General features: G+C 35.2%; 1 protein-coding gene across 1 annotated transcript in view; it reads left to right on the forward strand.

Moving 5' to 3' along the window:
• The window catches only part of COL24A1 (collagen type XXIV alpha 1 chain), a 404,873-nt gene that overhangs the window by 283,432 nt on the left and 102,346 nt on the right, over window positions 1–19,095 (forward strand). Inside the window, exons 36-38 of the mRNA XM_058439743.1 lie at window positions 536–589; window positions 13,738–13,791; window positions 15,729–15,836. Coding sequence (XP_058295726.1) covers window positions 536–589; window positions 13,738–13,791; window positions 15,729–15,836 — 216 coding nt within the window. The remainder of the gene's footprint in view (window positions 1–535; window positions 590–13,737; window positions 13,792–15,728; window positions 15,837–19,095) is intronic.

A 19,095-nucleotide genomic window follows, 5' to 3' on the forward strand; every position in this document is an offset into this window, starting at 1 on the left:
ACCACTGAATCCCCTACATTTGCTACCATTGAATCCCCTACATTTGCCAACTTGAAAGCAGTTGGAAGCCCCCAGATAAAAACAGGAAATGTTTTGGAACTCCTATTCCTTATGACAGCAGTCCCCAGCCTATTTGGCTGGCACCAGGGACCAGTTTCATGGAAGACAGTTTTTCCACAGATGGAAGCGGAGCAGGGGATGATTTCAGGATGAAACTGTCCCACCTCGGATCATCAGGCATTAGATTCTCATAAGGATTGAGCAACCCAGATCCCTTGAATGCACAGTTCACAATAGAGTTCTTGCTTCCATGAGAATCTAATGCTGCTGCTGATCTGACAGGAGGTGGAGCTCAGACAGTAATGCTGGCTCACCAGCTGCTCACCTGCTGTTGTGCGGCACATTTCCTAACAGGCCTTGGACAGGTACCATCTACGGCCCAGGCGTTGGGGAACCGTGCCTTATGGCATGCCCTCCATAATTAGCCATGCAGTCTTAGTAGAAAAGAGTTTAATCTTTCCCTTTGTTTCTTCAGGGAGATGTTGGACCTGCAGGCAGTGTTGGAGGAACTGGGGAACCAGGTTTACGGGTGAGTGCCCACTTGAAACTCTTTTCATACACTAACCCGCTTTTTTCAGAGACTCGAAACTTGTTAGTCTAAACACTCAAAAAATAGGGTAATAAACCTTTCTGATACATTATAGAAAATGTTTGTTTTACTTCATAATTTCAAAAGCTGCATCCCAAACCTTGTCCCTATACTAATTTAGTAGTATTTAGAGTCTTAACCTCATATGTCCTTTTCTCAAAATCAGGTATACTTTGTAGAACCCTTACCAGAAATGTGGAGTCACTGTGATTGTCATTAATGTTAGCATTAAGAAGAAATTCACAAATACCAGTGATCAACTCTCAGAATAGTTCCTGACCGAACAAGACAGATAAAAGATTGAAATCTAATTTATAGATTTAATTTGCTCTAAAAAAACCAAACCTATGACCATGCAAAGTTAACAAGATGCAAGGACATAATTGTAAATTGTTGCAATTAGATAGCTTTGATAAGTTATGCTAATATAGACAGCCTTAATTTTGAACTGTAGTAAGCAGTTTTTTCCTAAGATAATAGTGCCCAAGATAATTTTAAGAGACATTTATTCAATAAAAGACAGAGTAGGGAGATATATTTTGTATCTGGCTTCTTCCTTCTTACTTTCCCTTTTTTGTGTGGGGTGGGGTGAATGGGAGGCGAGGATAATAGAAATGTCAGTGAGAGGAAAGATGGAGCAACTATAAATATGCACTAATTAATTTACTTTTAAATAATTTTAGTATCAAGAGAGCCAGTCCTACTTTAATAGCTTCATAAAGTATAGTTCTACATTTCTGCAAGTTCCATATCTAAAAGACAACTAATTAACATACCAGAGCCTTAATCTTTTCTTTTTTCTTATACTTTAAGTTCTAGGGTACATGTGCACAACGTGCAGGTTTGTTACGTATGTATACATGTGCCATGTTGGTGTGCTGCACCCATTAACCCATCGTTTACATTAGATATATCTCCTAATGCTATCCCTCCCCCCTCCCCCTACCCCACGACAGTGTGTGATATTTCCCTTCCTGTGTCCAAGTGTTCTCATTGTTCAGTTCCCACCTATGAGTGAGAACATGTGTTTGGTTTTTTGTCCTTGCGATAGTTTGCTGAGAATGATGGTTTCCAGCTTCATCCATGTCCCAACAAAGGACATGAACTCATCCTTTTTTATGGCTGCATAGTATTCCATGTTGTATTTGTGCCACATTTTCTTAATCCAGTCTATCATTGATGGACATTTGGGTTGGTTCCAAGTCTTTGCTATTGTGAATAGTGCTGCAATAAACTCACGTGTGCATGTGTCTTTATAGCAGCTTGATTTATAATCCTTTGGGTATATACCCAGTCATGGGATTGCTGGGTCAAATGGTATTTCTAGTTCTAGATCCTTGAGGAATCACCACACTGATTTCCACAATGGTTGAACTAGTTTACAGTCCCACCAACAATGTAAAAGTGTTCCTATTTCTCCACATCCTCTCCAGCACTTGTTGTTTCCTGACTTTTTAATGATCACCATTCTAACTGGTGTGAGATGGTATCTCATTGTGGTTTTTATTTGCATTTCTCTGATGGCCAGTGGTGATGAGCATTTTTTCATGTGTCTGTTGGCTGCATAGATGTCTGCTTTTGAGAAATATCTGTTCATATCCTTTGCCCACTTTTTGATGGCATTGTTTTTTGCTTGTAAGTTTGTTTGAGTTCTTTGTAGATTCTGGATATTAGCCCTTTGTCAGAAGAGTAGATTGCAAAAATTTTCTCCCATTCTGTAGGTTGCCTGTTCACTCTGATGGTAGTTTCTTTTGCTGTGCAGAAGCTCTTTAGTTTAATTAGATCCCATTTGTCAATTTTGGCTTTTGTTGCCATTGCTTTTGGTGTTTTAGACATGAAGTCCTTGCCCATGCCTATGTCCTGAATGGTATTGCCTACGTTTTCTTCTAGGGATTTTATGGTTTTAGGTCTAACATTTAAGTCTAGCATTCCCTTTGAAAACTGGCACAAGACAAGGATGCCCTCTCTCACCACTCCTATTCAACATAGTGTTGGAAGTTCTGGGCAGGGCAATCAGGCAAGAGAAAGAAATAAAGGGTATTCAATTAGGAAAAGAGAAGTCAAATTGTGCCTGTTTGCAGATGACATGATTGTATATCTAGAAAACCCCATCGTCTCATCCCAAAATCTCCTTAAGCTGATAAGCAACTTCAGCAAAGTCTCAGGATACAAAATCAATGTGCAAAAATCACAAGCATTCTTATACACCAATAACAGACAAACAGAGAGCCAAATCATGAGGAACTCCCATTCACAATTGCTTCAAAGAGAATAAAATACCTAGGAATCCAACTTACAAGGGATGTGAAGGACCTCTTCAAGGAGATCTACAAACCACTGCTAAACGCAATAAAAGAGGACACAAACAAATGGAAGAACATTCCATGCTCATGGATAGGAAGAATCAATATCATGAAAATGGCCATACTGCCCAGGTAATTTATAGATTCAGTGCCATCCCCATGAAGCTACCAATGACTTTCTTCACGGAAGTGTTTCTTGTTTCTAACATAGTTTCCTTGGAAACAATCAGTTGGGAATTTAGGGTCAGCATTAAATGGCATTATGGAGTAAATGATTATCTAAATCTTTATCATCTGAGTGGTTTCTGTGACTCTGGTGTTAGGCTTGTTTATTCTGAACAGTTTCATCATAGAGCAACACAAATAGCAAGCCCACTGACCACTGTGTCCCTGATCTCCCACTAAAGAGCTGTACGTTGTTGAGTGAGTCATTCTTTGATTTATATGTTCACACATGACACAAAATAAAGGGTTTGGAGCTGTGCAGAACTGCCCAAGATGGTTGTGTCAGGAGGGATACTAAGTTAGCAGGGCCCCATTTTTTCTATTCCTACATCAGTCTGGAATGGTCCTTGTATGTCTTTTTAACATAGATTTTTAATGTAGATTTTCTTTGGAAGTAAAGGTTCTAAGGCTTTAAAAAAATTCATTATCCTAGATTTTATAAACTTTTATTCAGCCTTACAGACTGTGACTCTATAAAATATTTTTGTTCATGTGTGAATTCGATGAAGTTTTTGAGTATCTTCTATGAGCCAAGAACTCTACTAAACATTGGGGATACAGTGGAGAACAAGACTACCAAGTTTCCTGACCCTCAAGTGTTATAATCTAATGAAGAAGACTGACAGATTAAAAGATCACTGCAGATTGTGATAATGCAATAATGGAAACAAACATACTAATGAAAGAGAATAACTGATTATGGGTAGAAAAGCCAACTAGTTAAAGATAGAGAATATATTTCAGCTAGGGTAGTGAGAGAAGGCTTCTCTGAATAGGAGACAATTACATTGAGACATGAAAAATAAAAAGGAACCCATCAAGCAAAGAACTGTGGGAAGATCCTTCAAGATAGATGAAGCAGCAATGGCCAAGATATAGAGGTGAGAATGAGCTAAGTATTTTTAGAAAACTAAAAGGAGGCTATTACAGCTGCAGCATAATAAATAGTGAAAAGTTGTTTGAGATGAGTTTGAAGAAATAGGTAGGAAGTAGATCATGAAGGACTTTTTAAGCTATGATAAGAAATTTGGGTTTTATTCAAAGTGTGGTTAGTGTTATTGGCTATCTCAAGAAATGAAACAAATTATAGTAAAAGAACAAAGTAAATTTCATTTAGAAAAGCACATCATATGCCAAGACAATTCAATGAGAGAAAGAATGGTCTTTTCACCAAATAGTGCTGGAACAACTGGATAACCACATGCAAAAGAATAAAGTTGAACCCTTCCTTATACTACAGAAAAAATGAACTCAAAATGAGTCATAGACCTAAATGTGAGAGCTAAAAGTGTAAAAGTCTTAGAAGAAAACATAGGAGTATGTCTTCTAAGGTAAATTGGACTTCATTAAAATTAAAAGATTTTTGGTTCATAGGGCACAATCAAGTAAAAAGTAAAATATCAACCCACATAATAGGAGAAAATATTTGAAAGTCATATATGATAAGGGACTTGTATCCAGAATATATTAACAATCTGATAATAAGATAATTAACATAAATGAAAAATGGACAGACTTAAATATCTCCAAAGAAGATATACAAATGGCTAATAAGTGCATGAAAAGATGCTTAATATCATTATGAATATCAGGAAAATGTAAATCAAAACCACAGTGAGATACCACTTCATACCTACTAGGATGGTTAGTGTTAATGAGGATATAGAGAAATTGGAACCCTTATACATTGCTGATGAGATATAAAATCTGCAGTTTCTTTGTAAACCAGTTTGGCACTTCCGCAAAATATTAAACATGGACTTACCATATGACCCAGCAATTCCACTTCTAGGTATATATGTCCAAGAGAATTGCGTTTAAACAAAAACTTGTACATGAATTTTCACAGCACATGATTCATAAGAGCCAAAAAGTAGAAACAACCCAAATGGGCATCACCTCATGAATTAATAAATAACATGTGAAATATTGTTTGACAATAAAAAGGAATGGTGTACTAGTACATGGTACAACATGGATTAACCTCGGAAACATTATGCTAAATGAAAGAAGCAATTCACTAGAAACCACATATTGAATTGTTTTTTGTTTGTTTGTTTTTGTTTTTGAGACAGAGTCTTGCTCTGTCGCCCAGGCTGGAGTGCAGTGGCACAATCTTGGCTCACTGCAAGCTCCACCTGCCAGGTTCACGCCATTCTCCTGCCTCAGCCTCCCGAGTAGCTGGAACTACAGGTGCCCACCACCATGCCCGGCTAATTTTTTGTATTTTTAGTAGAGATGGGATTTCACCCTGTTAGCCAGGTTGGTCTCAATCTCCTGACCTTGTGATCCGCCCACCTCTGCCTCCCAAACTGCTGGGATTACAGGCGTGAGCCACTGTGCCTGGCCCACATATTGTACTTTTATATGAAATGTCCTAAATAGGCAAATCTATACATACAGAAAGTGGATTAGTGGTTGCCTAGGGCTAGAGGGGTTGGAAAGAAATGGGGAGTGACTTCTTATGATAATGAGATTTTGGGGGGGAGTGACGAAAATGTTCTAAAATTGATTTTGGTGATGGTTACACAACTATGTGAATATACTAAAAATCATCTAACTGTACACATTAAATGGGCACATAATTCATATACATGATACATGGATATCATGTATGAATATATAGTATCATGTGACTATCACATATGTAAATGTTAATTATTCTTCAATAAATCTGTTTTAAAAAATAGATATGATGTGATACTTCTGAGACAAAATAGCTACTTTCACAAAGTCTAAAATAGGGAATCCCAACTGGTTCCTCTATTTTATTAGTAAGCAACACCAAGTTGACTATTCTCAATCAACATGACATAGATAAATGATATATATAAATTGTATAAAATAGCATTTTTAAAGAGATGCAGTCTTGCTATGTTGCCCAGGCTGGACTTAAACTCCTGGACCCAAGGAATTCTCCTGCCTCAGCCTCCCAAATAGCTGGGACTATAGGCACACACCAAAAAAATAGCATTCTTCTTTCTGTAATTATTGAATAAATCCATTTTAACATGCACATTGTAAAAAAAATTGCTATTTTTCCTATGTGCCCTGCAAACCTCTAGATACACAAATGGGTTGCAGTGGGCAATGTTAACTTTTAAAAGCCAGCATTTTGGAGCAAAATATTACTTACACATTTCAGGAAAAGCACTAAAATAAACCAGCCTACTAGCAGTGGAAATTTACACTTTCCTCCTAAAAAAATATAACAACAACATATCCTTGAAGAGAAAAATACTGAACAATAACCAGTGGGTACCTTTCTGATTATAATAACAAGAAAATACAATATAGAATAATGCAACCCCTTTTCTGACATATAGTGGGTTCTTTAAATATGTGTAGAAGTTTACTGTGCAAAAAATTCCTTATAGATTCATATGTTCTGTTCCCTAGAAGCTAAAAAATATTATGAAAATCTCTCACTATACTTTGCCTTTTACTCACAAAACTTGGTTTTACTTTCAACATTTAATGCACGTTCTTTTTTTTTTTTTTTTTTTTTTTTTGAGACGGAGTCTTGCTCTGTCCCCCAGGCTGGAGTGCAGTGGCGCAATCTCGGCTCACTGCAAGCTCCACCTCCCGGGTTCACGCCATTCTCCTGCCTCAGCCTCTCCGAGTAGCTGGGACTACAGGCGCCCGCCACCACGCCCGGCTAATTTTTTTGTATTTTTAGTAGAGACAGGGTTTCACCGTGGTCTCGATCTCCTGACCTTGTGATCCGCCCGCCTCGGCCTCCCAAAGTGCTGGGATTACAAGCGTGAGCCACCGCACCTGGCAATGCATGTTCTTTAAAATGTTATTTTCTTACAAGTGAATACCTAATAGACTACCTTACTGTCTGATTAGGGCTAATTATTTTTCAACTTTGGGCATACATTCTATCATTCGTTTATTCATTCATTAAATATTTATTAAGCCAGGCACAATTATGAATGTTAATGTTACAGCGGTGAACAAAACTGACAAGGTTCATGCTGTCATGAAATTTATAGGAATTTATATTCTAATGTGGGAAGACAATTTCAACATGAGTGATAATTCTGGTAGTGATAAGTGCTGTGAAGGAAATAAAGATTGAGTGCAGTGATTCATGCCTATAATCCCAGCATTTGGGAGGCTGAGACGGGAAGACCACTTGAGCCATGGAGTTCAAGACCAGCCTGGGCAACATAAAGAAACCCCCATCTCTACCAAAAATTTTGTAAAATTTGCTGGATGTGGTGGCTTACACCTGTGGTCCCAGCTACTTGGGGTGGGAGGATCTGCTTGAGATTGCTGGAAGGTTGGGGCTGCAGTGAGCCATGATCATGCCACTGCACTCCAGCCTAGGTGACAGAGCAAGACTGTCTCAAAAGAAGAGAAAGGAAAGGGAAGGGAAGGAGGGGAGAAGGGAGGGGAGGGAAAAGGAAAAAAGGAAGGAAAGAAAGGAAAAAGGAAAAAACAGGAAGGAGGAAGGAAGGAAGGAAGGAAGGAAGGAAGGAAGGAAGGAAGGAAGGGAGGGAGAAAATATGTTATTGGGATGTGAAGTGACTAGGTAAAGGGGTTACCTATTTAGAGTGGTCACAGAAGTACTACCTGAGGCTGCATTGAGCCAGGCATCTAAGCATAGAGAAAGCCACCTATGTGATTATCTGAGGAAAAGAGACTTCTAAATAGAGGGAATATCTAATGCAAAGGCCCTAAGATAGAAGGGGTTTGAAAAAGAGAAAAGAAAAGACTGAAAAAGAGCCCTGTATCTAGATTATAGTAAATAACTGGAAAACATGATGTCAGAGAAATGATAGGAGCCAGATCATAGGGTATTATAGACCACGATAAGAGGTTTGGTGATTATTCTTATTGCAATGGACAGTCATTTGGAAGGTCTTGAACAGGGAGAAGGGTATGATTAAAATTGTTAGTGATTATTTGGGCTATTGTGAAGAAGTGAGCTATGGGGTTAAAAGTGGACCAAACCACTTATAAAGCTTTGGCAGTAGTCTAGATGAAAAATGATGGTGGCTTGGAATGAGAAAACACAGTGATAGTGAATAATGATCAGATTCAAGATATATTTTAGAGGCATAGCTGACTGAATTTGCTCCTGGTTTAGATGTTGAGAAGATGAGATAAAGTAATAAATAATAAACCCTAGATTTTAGCCTGAGCAACTGAGTGGATAATCATGCCATTAAATGTGTAACAGAGCAACAAATTTGTACTTACAGATGTGCAAATATGTAACTTCTTTATTTCTGGCTCATCTGGTTTTCCTCACAAGCTCCTACTTACTGATTAGTGGAATGCAGTGGGGTGGGGTGGGATGGCAGCAGACAAAGAGAAAATTTAAAATCTGATTCAGTTGAATGCTTAAACTTAATCTAATCATATAAACTAGTAGTTTCGTCAGGTGCTCAGACTGTCAAGATGCTTAGTCTCTCAAGTGTATCAGTCCTTGACCTCTCTCTTTTACTGCTTTCCAACATTGAGTCTGTGTGTCTTGTGATTGCAAGGATGAGGATGCCTTGGATATTGATGCAGGTGTTATTCGTGCTAATTGGGACAGGGTAATCTTCCCTCACTGCCTACCCTGATGGTTTCTGGTGATGATGTTTGCATCTAGTAATTTTCATTTTTTTCTTTGTCTTTTTTTTTTTTTTTTTTAGGAGAAGAGGGTTCCCTTGCTGAACTGGTCTCACATCAGGTCCCACTAATTTCTATAGATGTCTCTGAGGTCTGCTGTGGTCCTTATTCAATAGAAACCAGCTCTTCAGCCCTTATTATAGAGCTATATATTCCTAAAGTAGTGATCACCTCACCACAAACTTCCCAGCTGTTTCTGAGTTGCCATCTACATCATATAGGAATCGAAGAGTAGCTCAGGAAAATTTAACCATATGGTCTTCCTCATTTTGACTTTGTTGAGTAACCATATTGACAAGGCTACCCACCAGGTGATATCTACGGAAGATACCTCTCCAAATTCCAAATGAGTAGTTGGGAACAAAGATCTCTCTCTGACAAAACTCAGAAAAGGGAAAATATGTCTCTCTCTCCTCCTTTGCCTTCCCACGTTCTCCAGGAGCCAAAACAAACAGACAAACAAAACCTCTATGCTTCTCTTTACTTCCCCTATGTCATATCCTCATCCTTCTATCATCTAGTAAAAGCCTTATAGTAATACGTGGAAAGTGCCTTCTCTTATCACAGGACAGCTTTGTGTGCTAGGTGCTCCAGACTCAACTCATGAAATGTTAAAAGTTGGAAACAAGGAAAATAGAAAAATATTATTTTAAAGCATTCAGCCTTTGGGCATACAGACACCTGAGTCTGAACTGGCAAAGTCCTCATATTCAAAGAGGCAAGAAAGAAAACCATTTTACTAATTTTCTAATTTTGCCTCATTACAGTGGAGGTGGGGAAGAGTAGGAGGAAAGAAGTTTAGGGTTAGGAGGAGGGATTTAGAGACTTTGGTTTTGGACGCATAAAGTTTAAGATACCAAATAGAAATGCAAAGAGCTATCATTAGGTAGGGTAATCAGAAGGTCAGTGATGGAGTGAGAACAGGTGATATAATTTAGGACTCATTAGAATACAAATCTCTCAAAACCATACCATTAAATGGAAGTTAATCAGTCTGCTCCTGAAAGACTTTTGGGTAAACAATGAAATTAAAGCAGAAATCAAGAAATTATTTGAAACTAATGAAAACAATGATACAACACACAAGAATCTCTGGGATATAGCTAAAGCAGTGTTAAGAGGAAAGTTTACAGCACTAAATACCTACATTAAAAAGTTAGAAAAATATCTAATTAACAGCGTAACATCACACCTAGAGAACTAGAAAAACAGGAGCAAAACAAACCCAAAAGCTGAAATAACCAAAATCAGAGCTGAACTGAACAAAATGGAGATGAGAATAAAACATACAAAAGATCAACAAAACCAAAACTTCGTTTATTGAAAGAATAAATAAGATTTGTAGACCACTAGCTAGACTAATAAAGAAAAACAGGGAGATAATACAAATAAACACATTCAGAAATGACAAAGGGGATGTTACCATCAATACCACGGAAATACAAAAAACCTTCAGAGACTATTATGAACACCTCTCTGCACACAAACCAGAAAACCTAGAAGAAATTCATAAATTCCTGTAAACATACAACTCCCAAGATTGAACCAGGAAGAAACTGAAACCCTGAACAGACCAATAATGAGTTCTGAAATTGAATCAGTAACTTAAAAACCTACCAAGAAGAAAAAGCCCAGGACCAGATTGACAGCCGTATTCTACCAGAGATATAAAGAAAGCTGGTACCAATCCTACTGAAACCATTCCAAAAAATTAAGTAGGAGGGATTCCTCCCTTATTCGTTGTATGAGGCCAGCATCATTCTGATATACAACAACAAAAAAAGAAGACTTCAGGTCAATATCCCTGTTGAACATAGATGCAAGAATCGATAACAAAATACTAGCAAACTGAATTTAGCAGCAGATCAAAAAGCTACTCCATCATGATCAAGTAGGCTTTATTCCTGGGATGCAAGGTTGGTTCAACATATGTAAATCAATAAATGTGATCCATTTGGAGGAGGTGGAAGAGAGAATTTGACCTATCTGATATAACTTATTATTGAAGCTAGAGTAATTAAGTTAGTGTCATGCTCATTCACAAATAAACAAACCAATGGAAATTGAAGATAATGTAGAATCAGATATAAGTATATTTTGAAACTTGATTTTTGATAAATTGATTATGCACTACAGATCTATAAGGAAATGAACTATTTAATAAATGGTACTAGTACAATTGGTTATCCAAATGGTAAAAAATAATATTCTCCCTCACACAAATGCGCACGTGCGTGCACACACACAAACACACACCCCGCAAAATTAAATTCCAATTCGATTAAAGCCTTAACTGTTAAAATCAAAATCTTAAAACTCTTGGGAGAACATTTAAGATAATGTTTTCTGGCCTTATAAGGAAAGGGGAAGCAGTAAAGATTTCTTAAGACAAAGCACTAAAAGAAATAGAAAGAAAATATTGATGACTTTGACTGCATTAAAATTGCAAACTTGTGTTATTCCAAAGTCATAATAAATAAGGTGAGAAAATAAGATACAGACTAGAAGAGATTTATGATATATGGAATGAGCAAAATATAAGTATGTATAAAAACATACACATGTAACTCAATAAGGACAGCCCAGTAGAATAATGGGCACAAGATAGGAACCAGAAATTCACATAGAGATATAGATGTCCGATAACTTTATGAGTAGCTATTCTTTTTTTTTGCATAATAACCAATAACATAAATTGAAATGATAACATCATTCTGCACCCATTTTAAGTCTCATACGATCAAGCATTATAGGAAATACGGAGTAAGTGGAACTCTTAAGCATTGCCATTGAGGATGTAAACTGGTAAAATCACTTTGGAGAACAATTTGGCAATATCTGATATGCTTGAAGATGCATATATCCTACACCCCAGCAATTCAATTCCAGAGTATATATCCTATAAAAACTCTTGACATGAGCACATAGAGACAAGTACAGGGTGTTTATTCCGGCATTGTCTGTAATAGCAAAAGAAAGCCACCAAAACATTAACCAACGGGAAAAATACTTAAGTTGTGGTTTGATAATAACATGGAATCCTGCAGCATTTTTTTAAGTAAATGAATTAAAGACAGTAATTTCAAAACAAAAATGTGTTAAAAAGAAGTTTCAGGAGAACACATAAAATATGATACCGCTTTTTAAAAATTTTTAAAGATACAAAATACATATTGCTTGGGGATACAGATGGAGTAAAATTATTAAGAAATGTGTAGGAACAATAAAATTCAAGACAATGATTGCGCCTGAGTAGGGAAAAAGGGTGATGAGTTTGGAAAAATATATGTTTAATGTGGGGCTGCAATTATATGTATATATATATGTAGATATATATATACACACACACACACATAGACATACACATATATTGGTTCTATTTCTTAAAGTAGATGGTAGGTAAATGGGCTTTCATTGTACCTTTTAACATCTTTACATGTACTTAAATGTTGTGTAATACACTTTTAATAAACAGCAGAAGTTAATAACGACTAGCATATTTTGAGCTCTTCATCATAAGTCTAGTCCTTTCTAAAGTTTACATGCATTCTCTTATTTGCTCTTAGTCTTTGAAGAGGTTCTTTTATACCTCTTTTATTTAACAGGAATCTGAGGCCTTTAGAAATTAAATAATCTACCTATGGCCCTATAGGTGTTAGGTGCCAGAGCCAGAATATGAAATGGGAGCAGTCTGACTTTTAAAAGCTCACACCTTTAATCTCTATGAAGATTAATCAGCCTCTTTTTGAAAGGCCTCATTAACTTCAAAGAAGTCCTCAGGCCAGTGCAACTACCATTTCTACCTCTGGATGCAGCTATAACTACAGCAATAGAGCACAACAGCTTTGGCCTCTAAATTCAGTGATTTTCTGAGGCTAGAAGAGCATTTGCTCAGGAGCATAAGGTATGAGTCATTTCCTTAGGTATCTGTTTATTCGTTCAACAAATATTTATCTAGAGCCTACATAGCACAGTGGTAAACCACAAGTTATTTCTTGTCTACATCATTTTTGCAATTTGCCAAGCTTTTGGGACACAAATTTGAGATTTCCATTTTCATTTCCAGCGAATGCAGGGAATGTTGTGATTAATTATTAGCCATTTTAGAACTTGCAACCTGGCTTACTGTGGAACTCACTTAAGCCTAACCATTGTTTACCTGAAAATTCATATGGTGCCCCACTTTTATTTTAGAAGAAAAAGTGTATATTGAAAACTTTTAATCTACTTTTAGCTACACAAAGGGCAAGTTGAAATGAAAATATTATTTTTAAGTTTTATATGATTACCTCCTTTTTCTCTCTATATTTCCTTCTTTTTTTCCACAGATCAACGAATATCTCTTTAACTCTTTCTACTCCAGTGAGATGTTGAGATTTTCCTTGACCACGTACTAGATACCTTGAAATTTTCCTTGACCATGTACTAGATGTATTTTATACTCTGTACTTTCTTTCATATGTGTGTGGAGACTTCATTGGATAGGCAGAAGTCCTGTACTTTCCACAAGATGCTGAGCTCCCAGTAGCTGATAGAAATGCTGAGATGGATGCCTTTGGGTTTATACTTTTTTATTCTTGTTAAACATGTTTTACAGCCTGTGACATAGAAGGCATGGGTTAACTTTAATTACATTCTCTCTAATTAAAATGGGTATACTAAATCTAAGTAATGTTCCACCTAGAATAATGAACAGTGTAATTAAGACTCTCCTGGCCAGTTTGTGCGTGTGAACTTTGTAGCTAATAACAGCTCCACCTCTAAGTCATTGTGACCTCTTTTTAAATGATACAAACCTAATAATGTGAAAACTAACCCTCATTTTTACTTCTCGTCCAATGCAATCCAGTGATTATCTGATAGAAGTATTCAAATACTCCATCTCATCTTTTCTTTAACCGTTTATTTCCTTTTTTATATTGAATATTTTAGGGACCTGAAGGGATTGCGGGAATTCCAGGGCAAAGAGGTCGTCCGGGAAGAAAGGTAATTTTTTACATCTTCTTATGCAGGTTTTCTTTCTTCTGATGTGCCCAGAGCTCCATAGACTGCTGTAATGTTTTTAATTTGGACTAGATAGTAAAGTAGTAAAGATTTATAAATGTTGCTTTAAAAGATACATTTATATAAATTAATACTTAATTTCAGTTAGGAGTACTTATTATCGTGATTATTTGAAGGCAAATTTTCCATTTTGTAGTTTGTAAAAAATCTTGGCTTTTCCTTCTTTCTCTTGTTTGCCAAAAATTCTTTTAGTAGACCATGGGCAAGAAGAAAGATAAAAGGAAAATATTATACCGTTTGTGCTTTTCGATGACAACTTTAATAAAGTATTTGAGGGAAGAGAATGTAACTATAATTATTTGTTGTCAATGTGTTTTTCTAAGTTGATTTTATTTTTTCCATATATGAAGAACTACAAATCAAGAATATTTTTATTTGCTTACTTTATATTTTACTAAAAAATTGGTTGTATTTATAGAATTTTAGTACATTATAAAGAAAATGTATATTTATATAAATATGGAATCAATAATCCATTCAAATATTGATGAAACATAGAAATGGTTTTCCCATTGGACTATTACAGTTTAGAATTATTTATTATAATTAACTTCAAATCATACCATATTTTGATTTCCAGAATACAATTCTAGCATTCCTGCTGATATATACCTAATCAGTCTTTCTCAGAATTTTTAGACAATAGATAGGGGTAATAAATAATGAAGAGAAATGAATGAGGTAACATTTAATTGCCATTCTTATCCATTAAAAATAATTCCAATATTGAAGTTTCTTTCCTCATATATAGTGTTATGTCTAAAATCAACATTCACAGTGAGACAGTGCAAGTCTTTGTATAATAAAAACCTGCACTCCTGGAAAAATAAAATAAAGCCTCTTAACTGTTCTGAATCCCAAAAATTTCCTGTCCAACTGTGTTCACAGTAGTTTTTCTTTGTGTCTTCTTGTTTATCAATAACAGAACAGGTTGGTTCTCACTTAGGAAAATGAAGAATAACACAGTGTTGTTTAAGAGCAGCTATATTTTGGTGCTAAAGAAAGGTCAGTTTGTTGGCCGGGCGCAGTGGCTCACACCTGTAATCCCAGCACTTTGGGAGGCCGAGGTGGGCAGATCACCTGAAGTCAGGAGATCGAAACCAGCCTGGCCAACATGGTGAAACCCTGTCTCTACTAAAAATACAAAAATTAACTGGGCTTGGTGATGCTTGGTGATGGGTGCATGTAATCCCAGCTACTTGGGAGGCTGAGGCAGGAGAATCGCTTGAATCCGGGAGGCAGAGGTTGCAGTGAACTGAGATCGTGCCACTGCATTCCAGCCTAGGTGATATAGTGAGACTCGGTCTCAAAAAAAAACAACAAAAAAGAAAGGTCAGTGTGTCTAATAGAAAGCAGAAGATAATTAGTTTTCTGAAAGATGTAAAGTGATGTAAAAATGTTACAGATTTTTCAAGGCATACTCCAAGCTAATGAGTGATGATCCTGAATGTTCAGAACTGCACACTGGAGCTCTTTTTGTATTGAACAGACCTTGTTGCATTGAAATTCTCTATAGAAACAGACTTTCCGAAGAGTTTATGATTTCTTATAGTAACAATACATACATGCATACTTACATACATATATAGCAAACTTCAAAAGTAAAAAACGGTTATTTGGATTCAACATGAGCACCAGATACCCCCTGCTTGTTTGGTCAAAAATTTTTTTTATCTTTTTCCAAAATTACTTTTATTTTTAAAATAACTTATATAGTGATGGTATGTTATTATTGTTAATGGTGATCTGTGATACTGTTAACCAGGTAATCCTCAGGAGCTATTCAGGAATATGATATAGTTAATTAATCTAAGTATAAATTTTTTCCTGCTTTTCTCTCTTAATAATGTCATCCACAGGGTGATAAAGGACAAATAGGACCCACAGGAGAAGTTGGAAGCAGAGGTCCTCCTGGAAAAATTGGGAAAAGTGGTCCTAAGGGTGCCAGAGGAACTAGAGGTGCTGTGGTCAGTATTTGACTTGCTTCCAGGACTGAGTCACTGTAGATGGGAAAGAAATGTATCCATGCCCTTAAAGTTTCATCCCTTGATTAGCTTTACAGAGAAGGCAATAGTTCCATTGAAAATAATCTACCTCCATGGGATGTGGAGAACTGTAAGCATTCCACAGTACTTAAACGGCTTAGTGGTTTCTGGACATGAAAAAGGAAAGAGAAAAAAATGAAAATGGAAATAAAATATGAAATGAGGTTTTAAAAAATAAGATTATAACTCCTAACCAAACTAGGAAATTTTATATGGCCAGCACTTAAAACTGGGATTTAGTATCTGTATAAAACTATGCTGTCATCATTGACAAATTGCTTTGAAAATTAGGTTTACTTGAAATGGATTTTCTTTCTCTGGTTGGAAACAAACCTGCTTTATCTGGATATTATTTTTCTAACCAATTGTGATAAATCTAACATCTAATTTTATCTTTAATCTTTCTCAGGAACTTTGCATGATGTTAGGAACAAGTATAGCATGATACTTATGAACTCATATATTAGCAAAATTATATTACGAATGTATTTAGACCTGTTCTGAAAGTCACAGCATGGAAGAGATGCAAAATATTTAAAAGATTATCTAATTGAGTCTTCTGTTTCATAAGCTTTTTTACAAAATGCATGCATATTTCCATTTAGTGTAGTCTCCATTTAAATGTCACAGTGCTAGACTTTTCACTAAGGCTTTTTAGAGATCATTGTGTAATCCATTTGTTGTCTGAGGAAAGTTTGCCTCAGGCTCATTTTCGGTATTCCATTCCTTACTGTAATCTAGGCCTTTCTTACTTTCTTTTCTTTAAATTACTAGCATTTCTCTGTCTTTGACCTGTATACAAAAACATTTTATAATGTTATTAATTTTTAAATTTGACACCTTCCCAACCTACCTTCCCAAGAGATTTCACCAAATTTACACTCCCACCATCAACATTTCATATTACTTCTTTTGATGTTCGCCAATCTGATAAGTAAGAATGTGTATTTTTCTTTCTATTTACACTTTCCCAATTGCACTTTTTTCTTATGGAAGTTGCCTGTTCATATATACTGCACATTAGATTGTCCCCTTTTTCTTATTGATTTGCAATCACTCCTTATATGCTTAAAATATTAATATATTTTTGTTAAATATGTTACAAAATATATTACAAATGCTTTTCTTTCTGTAATTTATCTTTAATTTTGTATCTCTTTTGCTGTATAGATCATTTTAATTTTCATATAGTCAAACTTGTCAGTCTTTTCCCTTTCAGTTTCTGTGTTTTATTTTATTAGAAATGCCTTCCCTACCTAAAGTATATAAGAATATTCTTCCATATTCTTCTAATACTTTTATAACTTTATTTTTACCTTAACTCTTTAAGATGTATGGAGGTTTTTGGTTTTTTTAATATAAGGTGTAGAAGACTAAGTTTATTTTTTCCAAACTTACAGACAGTTGTTCCAATTCTATTTATCGAGTGGTCAGTCTGTTTTCTGCTTTTCTGAAATGCTTCCCTTACCATAAACTGAATTCTCAAATATTCATTAGTCTGTTTTTATTCTACTTTATTCTCTGAATCTAGTAGTCTATTTCTGGGTCAATACCACACTATTTTACTTACTATACTATTGTGATACCTTCTGTTAGGGCAAATACTTCATAATTCATTTTACAAAAAAGTTTGGCTCTTGCTGTAATTTCCTCTTTCATGTGAACTTTCAATTTCCTTCAATGCTGAATCTTTCTATAAACACCATATGTCTTTTTATTTACCCATATCTGCTTACATATTCATCAATAAAATATTTCCCTTATCTCTGTTCTTTAATCTTTCTTGAGTTTATTCTTAGTATTTTTGTTTTTTGTTTTGCTTTGCTTTTGAGTTTTATTCTCAGTGTTAATATAGTCTTTTTTCTGTTACATCAACTTAGTGGTGCTGTTGGTGCTATTATATTTTGCTCTTATATCCACTTTAACAAATGTAGATGATTCTCATAGGATTTCTTTAGGTAAATAATATTGCCTCCCCTTATTTGCTTCTCTGAATTACTACATTGATTAGAACTTCTACTATAGCAGTGAATAGAAGTCATGATGAAGAAAACCTTGTCTTGTGGGCCTGTCTTTAGTGAAAATGCTTCTAATGCTTATAATGTCAAGTGTTGTTTACAGTTGTTTTTTAGATATACCATTTATTTGTTTAAAGAAATTTCTTTTCATTCTTAAATGAGAGTTTTGACCAAGAGTAGATGTTGAATTTTATCAAATCCTTTTACAACATTTGTTTAGATAATCCCATAGTAGATGTTGAATTTTATCAAATCCTTTTACAACATTTGTTTAGATAATCACATGCTTTCTCTCCTTTGTTTGTAAATATAAGAAAATTCATTCGTAGATTTCCAAAAGTTGAATCAACCATGAGTTCCTAGGATAAATCTTACTTACATATAATTATATTATTATTTTAATGCAAATGGATTTCATTTTTTAACATTTTAAGAGTTTTATTTTAGCTTATTGAATTTAGTTTACCTTAAAAGTTTTGCATTTGTGTTTGTAAGCAAAGTAGGCCTATTTCTTTATTCCATCGTTCTTCATTCCATCTTTTTTTAATGTATACTATCATTAATTGGATTTAGGCATAAGTGTTAAGCAAGTCATATAAAATGGGTTGGCAAATTTTTCATATTTTTCTGTGCTCTGTAACAGTATGGAACATAGATACTGTGTCTGTTCTCCAAAGGTTTTATAAAACTTGCTATTAAAACAATCTGAGCCGAATGTTATTTTATTAGCAGTAGATCTTTGGCTTTGTTTTCAAATTTTCTATCTTCTAGAATAAATTTTTGAAATTTTTTCTCAAAAATTATCAATTCCAACTAGATTTTCATATTTAGTAAGTGAAACTTGAAATTGCTATTTTCTTATAATTAATTTTTTCCTGTGGTTATGTCCTTCTTGTTTCTAATGTTGTTTTATCATGTCTACTCTTTGCCGTGATCAGATTTGCCAAATATTTTGCTCTTTTATTAGTCAGTTCAAAGTGTCTACTTTGTTTTTCACTCAACTTTTTAAAATGGTTTTCTGATTCACTGCTTTAATATTAATCTCTTCTTGAATTAAATGTCTGGCCCATTTATTTAATTTATTTAATCAATGCATTATGAAGCTACCTGTTCCCTTTTGAGTGCCACTTTGGCCATATTCCTATATTTTTATGTTGGTGTTT

The sequence above is a fragment of the Hylobates moloch genome, unplaced genomic scaffold (assembly GCF_009828535.3).
Source record: "Hylobates moloch isolate HMO894 unplaced genomic scaffold, HMol_V3 SCAFFOLD_5, whole genome shotgun sequence".
Classification (NCBI taxonomy): Eukaryota; Metazoa; Chordata; class Mammalia; order Primates; family Hylobatidae; genus Hylobates; species Hylobates moloch.